This window comes from Gouania willdenowi (genome assembly GCF_900634775.1).
Source record: "Gouania willdenowi chromosome 24 unlocalized genomic scaffold, fGouWil2.1 scaffold_320_arrow_ctg1, whole genome shotgun sequence".
Classification (NCBI taxonomy): domain Eukaryota; kingdom Metazoa; phylum Chordata; class Actinopteri; order Blenniiformes; family Gobiesocidae; genus Gouania; species Gouania willdenowi.
The window spans coordinates 4,347,726-4,356,687 of record NW_021144848.1 but is presented as its reverse complement, the minus strand read 5'-3'; the positions used below and the strand labels follow the sequence as shown (position 1 = coordinate 4,356,687).

Sequence of the window (8,962 nt, the reverse complement as noted above, 5' to 3'; positions counted from 1 at the left end):
ACAAAAACAGACTAAAAAAAACAGTTTCTACCCAAGAGCTGTTGTTGCCCTGAACGCCTCAAACCCCGAATCTGCTGTTTTAATGTCCCTCTTGTCTTGTATATACCCCTACTGTACAGTTTTTTTTTTTTTAAGATTTTCATGTCCTGCACTATTTTTTTTTTTTTTTGCAGTTTTACAGACTTTAATTCAATGTTATTTACACTAATCACCTTTGCACTACCAAAATTTTTTCTCTTTCTGCTGTTTGCACTGTTTCTTTTACGAGAGCTGCTATTTTTTAATTTCGTCGTGCTTCTGAAAGAGGAACAGCGACAATCAAAGGATTCTGATTGGAAATTGAATTTGAATTGTAATTGAAAAAAATTCCCATCACCGTAATCATTGTAATTTAAGACGTAATTGTAACTTTTTTTTTTTGTGGTCCTGCAGAATTGAAGTTCTCCAAAACCCTCCTTCTCTGATCCACTGATCGGTCGACATGGATCCCACAGACTCTGACATTGTCCGAGTCTTCTCTCTAAACTGCTGGTCAGTGATCCTTGTTTGTGTTGAATGAATCCTACATTGTGTTGATTTTATCTTCAAACATACATCCATGAATAAAAACAAAATACTAATCCTTTCTTGTTTTTTTTTTGTTTCTTTTTGCAGGGGAATCCGCTACATGAGTAAACACTGTCAACAGCGGTATGTCATGATTGGAGAGATGTTAAGTATAGAGAAGCATGACATCGTCTTACTGCAAGAGGTTGGAGGAACTCCTCATTGTTGCATTTGTTCATTCAGTGCATTACATGTTGCACACAAAATAATAATAATTTGAAAATGTTTTTGCTTTCTGCTTTTTTTTTTTTAGGTTTGGAGTGAGAAAGATTTCCTCTTCTTAAAAAATAAACTCTCCTACACTCATCCTCACTCTCACTACTTCAAAAGGTAGTCATACGTGTAGTGAAATACTGTATATTTATGCATGAATGGCGCTTTGATTTTTCTGGTGCTGTCAGTGGATTACAGTTTTGCTGCTTAATTATTTCTTAACCTGCATACCAAGCCACAAGCCTGATTAATTACAACATTTGGAGAGTTTCCTAACATCTACTCTGTCAGTTACACATTTGTACAAATAATTGCTTGAAGCTACTCGGGACAATTATACGGTTTAGTAAATCAATAAATCGAACATATTTACTTGAAAAAAAGATGTAAAAAGGGTAAAATTGCAGCTCGAAAGTTTTTGTGATCTCTATTGTAAGCACTCGGGTTGTTTACAATGATCAGGGGTGTCGAACTCCTTTTTGTTCAGGGGCCAAATACGGACCAGCCTAATCTCAAGTGGGCTGCAAAACAAGCAATTTTATCATTCATGTGCCCTAGTTTGGACTTCCATGTATAATAGTTTTTAAAGTATGTTAGGCACCAGTATCCAAGCAATAAGTGACAGATATCAGTTCCTGCAGAATCTAGCATTTCCTTGATTTTGTGACCAATTTTATTTAATTTGGGCAAATTTTGGAAAATAATTTAAGGAAAATTTTTGGATTTCAGAAAAAAAATGACTGAAATCATGTGATATAGGCATGGGAAAACTGTGAGCCCTGGAAAAATGTGCAGTTTCATTGAAATTGTGTATTTGGAGGTAGTGAGAAATTTACAACTGAATTATTTGGTGATTTACACAATGAGTCATGGGTTCGCTGTCATTTTAATTTTCTCCTGCGGGCCGAATTTGGCTCCCGGGCCTTGAGTTTGACACATGTGGTTTACATTGTTGGAAAAGTTTTGTGCAGTAAGGCTGAACAATTAATTGCATTTGCGATATTATCGCAACATCATAAAACGCAATTTTTTAATCGCAAAGGCTGCAATTTTTATTTTATTTTTATTTTTTTTGTCCTGTCTTGTACTGTCCTGTACAAGACTAACTTCTCAGAGAGAAGTTCGTTAGATATGTTGATGAGGTAAAGCCACGGATTTGTTTGATTTATTGTTGTAATCTGTGCTTTAAAGATTAAATACATTTAAAATTGTTTATTATGAAACAGATTGATTCATTCCTTGTGTTAATTGAAAAATACATGATAAGAGGCCCTTGAAAAAATAATCGCATATTAAATCACAATCGCAATATTGAGGGGAAAAAAATCACAATTAGATTATTTTCCAAAATCGTTCAGCCCTACTGTGGAGTCCCGTCGATGGATTTTCCTTCATTCTTATGGTGATTACTTGTGTGGACTTGATATATGTATATTAGGGATGTAACGATTCACTCAACTCCCGATACGATTCGAATCACGATACTGGGTTCACGATACGATTCTCTCACGATTTATTTTACAAAATGGGACTGTAGACAAATACTCTACTATTTTCTTTTTATTTTTAATTGTCAAAAGAATTCCTTGATAAACAATTCAAAACAATGCAATTTAACTAAAAATAAATCTTGAATGAAATAAATAAAGGAATAATACAAATGAAAATGAAGCCTATTAATTTAAATTCTGGTTCTATAATAAACAATGCAAAACTGCATAATAGTTCTTTTTCTTTTAAAAGTGCAACTGAACATGTATTTTGTGCCTTATCAATTGGACTTTAAAAAAAAAAAAACGTGATTGCACTGATTTACGTCATATTTGTTTGGACCAGCAGAGGGCGCTGGTAACCCAGTGGTCGGTTGGCATGCAGATATCTTGCCGTGAAGAAGAGAAGCTATGCTAGCAGACAAAGCTAATAGAAAAACGTGACTTTTACAGATATTCAAGTAATATTACAGATATTCTTTCGGTGCTAAAGGGGTAATGAATCATTTATTAACATATTTAAGAGTAGAAGGCGGCCAGAAAGAAAGTATTAGCAGACTCCGCCCGCAGCCTACACTTGTGGAAAAAAAGTACTGCGATTCAATTTTCAGAAAATCGATATCAACCGTGATACCTATGAATCGATTTTTAACTGCCTTACGATTAATCGTTACATCCCTAATACTATATATATATATATTATATATATATATATATATATATATATATTTATAACGCTTTAGAACCACAGATGTAGTCCCCAAAGCACTTCACAATATCAGCCCATTCGCGCTCACATTCACACACCAATGGACTGACATGCAAGGCGCTAGTCGACAATGGGAGGAATTTAGGTTCAGTGTCTTGCCCAAGGACATTTCGAACATAGACGGGTATAGACTGGGATCGAACCCCCATTTCTCGACAGCATTTTTGTTGTAGTTTGTTCCTAGTATTCCCTATGATATCACCTCACTCCGCGAGACATTCAATTTCGGCTGGATTCAGATCTTCTGCTTGAAACCCCGAAACAAACATCCTCCAGTATTTGTGTTGGAAAGTCACTTTGGTAGAGTTTTTGGTGGCCAACAATATGTCTTTATTTGATTGAAAATATATCATATTGTACCGAGCAGCTTTAATGTACATTACATAAGAGGCTATTTTGTGGAATAAAACAGTAAATATTATTGACTTGTGTCCTTTGTTTTGCTCTTGCTAGTGGGGTAATAGGCAGTGGACTGGCTGTTTTCACTAAGTACAGAATCCATGACACGTTTCTGTATCGGTACTCGCTCAATGGCTATCCGTACATGGTGAGTTCGGAAAATCAAGATCCTCAAAACTGGGAAAAGGAAGAATTGGGGAAAATATTAGCATTTTTTGTATCAATTAAATTGTGCCCCTTATGAGTTGGGGTGTCCTTTTTCATTTCTGATATGATATATGTTAGGGATGTAACGATGAATTGTAAGGCAGTTAAAAATCGATTCATAGGTATCACAGTTCACGATACTGTGAAAATTTAATTGCAGTACTTTTTTTAAACAGCAGAGATATATCCTCCTCTTGTCCAGAAGTGTTGGCGGCGGGCGGAATCTCCTACTACTCTCTTTCTGGCCGCTTTCTACTCTTAAACATGTTCATAAATGATTTGTTACCCCTTTAGCACTGAAAGAATATCTATAATATTACGTGAATATCTGTAAAAGTCACATTTTTCTATTAGCTCTGTCTGCTAGCATAACATCTCTTCTTCACTGCTAGAATAGCTGCATGCCAACCGACCACTGGGTTTCCAACGCCCTCTACTGTTTCAAAAAAATATCTGACGTAAATACAGTGAAATTCCTTTTTTTTTTTTTTTTAAAGTCCAATTGTTAAGGCACAAAATACATGTTCAGTTGCATTTTTAAAAAGAAAAAGAACTATTGTGCAGTTTTGCATTGTTTACTATAGAACCAGAATTTAAATTAATAGGCTTCTTCTTCATATGTATTGTTCCTTTATTTATTTCATTCAAGATTTATTTTTAGTTAAATTGCATTGTTTTGAATGGTTTGTCAAGGGATTCTTTTGACAATGAAAAATAAAAGGAAAATAGTACCGTATTTTCCCCAAAAAAATAAAGGCATATTTTTCATGTGTGTGTATTACAGCCTTGTGTATTGGCCGATACTGATATTGATTCGATGCGATATTGGCGGGAATCAACAGTATGGAGAAAAAAATGATCCCTTTATTATTAACCAATGGGTTACATAGATTATTGTTTTTTAACCTTAAACATTAGAATATTCAATAATTGAAAAGAATAACAAATATAGTTAAAAAAAAAAAAAATTAGAAGATGCTAAAAACAACTTTAATAGAGCCAATAAAACAGAAAAACAAGATTTTTTTTTTAAAGCGCAAAATAACCAGTAGTTTAACTTAAACAAAAGCACATTCTGCAATTTACGTTCAATTCTGTATCGAACATTTTAGATGCAGGCAGATAGAATCCCATACTTGTTTTTTTGCAGGTTTTGGACCAATATTTGATTATCAATGTTGGATCAAGACACCCTTTTTTATATTATAATTATATAATGATATAATAAATATTATATTTGTCATATGTACCATTGCAGACTGTATAGTTCCTTCTTTGTCACTTGAAAACTACTTAATAAAATACCCACACTAATGACAACAGTAGTATTGGTTGTAGTAAAGTTTGCTTTATTCCTTTGGTTATGAAGTTCACATTGTTCGCATAATTTGTTTTCAAACACACAAATAGTGTTGAATAATGTTAAATAACGGTTTTTCTTCAGGCTCATCATGGAGACTGGTTTGGAGGCAAAGCTGTAGGAATGGTCATATTAACAATCGGTGGCCGGACCGCACACGTCTACGTCACACATGTACGCTGTTTGTACATCAGGTTTTTTTCCCCTATTTGTTGGTAAATTATTCTTGCTCATAGATGAGTATGTTGCGCATTTCTTGGTTTTAGTTGCACGCAGAATACTGCAGAGAGAAGGACTCGTACCTACCTCACAGAGTGGTCCAGGCCTGGGAGCTGCAGCAGTTCATTCGGTACTCTGCTTTTAACAATCACACATTTGATTATAATTTGTTTTAAAAAGGGTCCCTTTGATAAATATGGTGCTTCCTGTGTCTTCTAGCCACACATCTGCTGGAGCTGATTTGGTGATTGTTGGTGGCGACCTGAACATGCACCCACAGGACCTCGGCAACAGACTACTGAGGTCTTACACAGCCCTGAAAGACTCTTATTTAGAAACGACACTCTATGCTGTATGTATACACACCAAATAACTTTTTATTTGCATCCACAAGAGTTTATGTGACTGTTTCACTGTTTTTCATTTTTCACTTTTTACTGTATTTATTTTCGATTGCTTTGCACTGTTGCGTTTCCTCTTTTGTATTTAATTTTCATTAATTTCTCAAAAAAAAATGTCACCTCTAATTGGCGTTCATTTGTCACTACCTTCATAATATTTATACATTATTTTAAGATGAAGATAACGTATTTCTTGTGAATTCATGTCCAAGTTTGTTTACATTTTTCAGCTGGGAGTGTGGACCCTGTCATTTTACCCAGTCTAATATGCACTCCCTCTATATAATATGGACCCAAACCCTGCCCTGAAATGATCGCATAATCTTAGCAATTTCAACAACATAACTAAATATGAACAATGAAAACAAAATATACCAGGTAGTGATTTTTTTTAATTTATTATAGATAAACTCCTGAGTTATAACTGGTTCAAAGTGCATGTTCTTCAAAAAGGGGCCAGGAATGTGACATAAATATGGCATTGTTTGTGATTGATCTCCGTATAACTGTAAAAATGTCAAATGCAGTTTTGGGATACCAGTTTATATGTCGGTGCACACTGCGCGCAAGAGACAGTGGATCTTTTTACATAATTCAAGTATAAAATATAAGGATAATCTGTGTTCTTGTGCAGAAAAAGTATGATTCAATAATAGTGGATGCTCCAAACCTGTCCAGCAGAGGACAGCACAGCCTGCAGCGCACCACTCACTGCTCCAGCTATTAATTATGACGTCAATATAGACTGTTCACACTGCAGTCGCATGGCAAAAGATCGGATACGTTTTGGATTTAGGACTACATATCCAAGTTACCTGGGTCGCATTTGAAAAAATCAGATTTGGGTCGTTCAGACTGCCATAAAAAGATCAGATACAGGTCGCAAAGGGGCAAAAAAACTGGATTTGAGCGTTAAGTCTTACAGTGTGAACATAAAGTGCCTTTATTAGACACTTTGACTTGTCGTGGTCCATGTTCTGTGGCACAGGATGTGACCCCCCCTTATATAAAAGGTACAAAAAAGACGGGGTCTAAATTTTGCTGCGGGTTCATTTAATATTTTACACTGACCCTGATAACAATTGCATGCACACAATCAATCCATCAATAATCCTTAATTGTCATTGTCATATAAATACTGTATCACAACAACATTTTGTTCAAAACATACATACACATTGCATAGCAACAGATGTAATAAACAAAAATGTACACTAATATTTAGGTAATTTATTTGTGCTCCCAGGAAAAAGAGTGTTTTGAAGCACTTAATTTATTTAAGTAATTTACTACATTTGATCATCAGTGCATGTACCTTGATTGAAGTTGTTGTGTTTCCTGCTGCAGGGGTGTGAGGATGGAGTGACTCTGATCGCTAACAATCCGTTCATCAATAAAAAGGAGCTTGGCCCTTTTAAGACGGGAATTCGTATCGACTACATTCTATTCAAAGTAGGTGACAGCGCAGAGTTCTTAACATTTGTTTCTCTCCGTGTCCACAATAGTACACATCGTCATCATTGTATCAACATTGTACCATTTTTCTTCTTTTCATAAGGGTTCTTCCAAAATTGACATTCATTGCGATGCAATGTCCGTCACGAAAGGAAGCGTCCCCAATCATCCTTTCCCGTACTCTGACCACGAGGCGCTCACGTCCACCCTGAGGCTAAAGTCTCATCAGCCAGATGAGAGTGGGGGGACAAAGAAACTAAGCATCAGGATTTCACCAAAGGTTAGTTTTGCTAATTTCTCAGTTATTGCTCTTTACAGTGTGTAGACGCATTTATTAGATCTGCATTGCACAGATTTCCTGCGGACATCACAGGACAAACACAACGAGTTAATAGTAACATTCCCACTTCCACCAGGTTATTTAAGGAGCCAGTGTAGCATGTGTCGAAGATTAAAAATGGGTTAGAAACTGTAATGCCTGTTGTAGCTGGTGTTTGGTTGACCTCCAAATTCCTAAGGAGCTTAGCTTTGTTGTTCACTGAAATAAAACACATTTTGTTAATCAAACACATAGGGCCTATACTACGAATTTCCAAAATGGTAGTATTTTACTATTTATTTAAATGTCTACGATTACAATATATTACAGAAGAAATAAGGATGTGATACTAGTAAAATAAAAACCAATTAACCTTAAGGTAAACTTTTAGGCATTTTAAAGTGTTTCCTTATTTTTCCTGACGATGTCCTCTTAACTGTATACAAATTTAAACTCTATCCTAATCAATAGGGTAAAATAATACGAAAGGAGACTTCGTTCTTCATTGCTGAGCGCCCTAACAGCTCTTCTGTTCTGTTCCCAGAGAAGCTGGCAGAGTTGGTTAACATAGTGACTGAGGCGCGTACAGAAGTGAAAGTAGGCCTTCACTGCACTGAGAGGATGCGCTACACAGCAGCACGTACCGGGGGTGATGGGCCTGGCTCTGCTGCTGCTGCAGCTGGCCATAGCTGCAGTGCCCTGGTTGGCTCTGGGAGCGGAGCAGCCTTTCCCTAAAACCTCCTTCTACCTCCTGGCCCTGCTGTGCTTCGCCATCCTGCTCACCACCTCCCTGCTCTACGTGTTTTACACCATCGAGCTGAAGTGTCTGCAGGGGGCCGAGGACCAGATGAGGCTGTGTGTGGGGCATCGCAGGAGAGGCTCCGGGGGTTTCCTTTGGCTCAGCCTCACAATGTCCTGCAGTGCCCTCTACCCTGAGGTATAATAACACTGCTGTGAGGTAAATCAGAAGAAGCTTTTAGAAAAAAAAAAATACATATACTGTATATTCAAGACTGATTTAAAGTGATCTGAATGTGATCTGTATCTGGGAACTAGACTAAAGAATGTATGAGAACTGTGGGCATTTCTGAAAGCAGTGCGCAGGACACAGGCTTTGACATGTAGTAGCTGCTAGATCAGGTGTCAAACTCAAGGTCCGGGGGCCAAATCCAGCCCTTTAAAACAACAAAATACACAAAATGACTCAAAATAATATACAAATTACAGAAAATGAAAAACACCAACAAATAACTGCGCAAACCCACAGTACTAACAAACAAGCAAAACGACAACAGAAATACAACTCCAGAAATACAACACAGAACATTACTCCAAAAAATGCAAAAAATGCCTTAATAGATATTATGTATCATGTTACCTCGATGATGTGGTAGAGTCTCAATGAGGGATATTCATAGCGAGTATGAGAGGCTGGTTTTCCTTCTCAGCTATGACAAAGTACTCATTACTGGGATGAGCCTACACACAAACACATAAAGATATCATGTGATTAATATTAGTCAC

The 8,962-nt window shown here is 36.5% G+C and overlaps 1 protein-coding gene across 1 annotated transcript; it reads left to right on the top strand.

Annotated features, from left to right (window-relative positions):
• Positions 1–409: 409 nt before the first annotated feature.
• Positions 410–8,532, top strand: LOC114458204 (sphingomyelin phosphodiesterase 2-like). Its single transcript, XM_028440542.1, is given in 12 exon segments — positions 410–531; positions 655–751; positions 860–936; positions 3,532–3,625; positions 5,129–5,218; positions 5,311–5,393; positions 5,483–5,615; positions 7,012–7,116; positions 7,223–7,399; positions 7,985–8,083; positions 8,085–8,304; positions 8,307–8,532. Coding segments are annotated over 12 exon segments (1,293 nt in total). The 5' UTR covers positions 410–481; the 3' UTR covers positions 8,375–8,532.
• Positions 8,533–8,962: the final 430 nt, after the last annotated feature.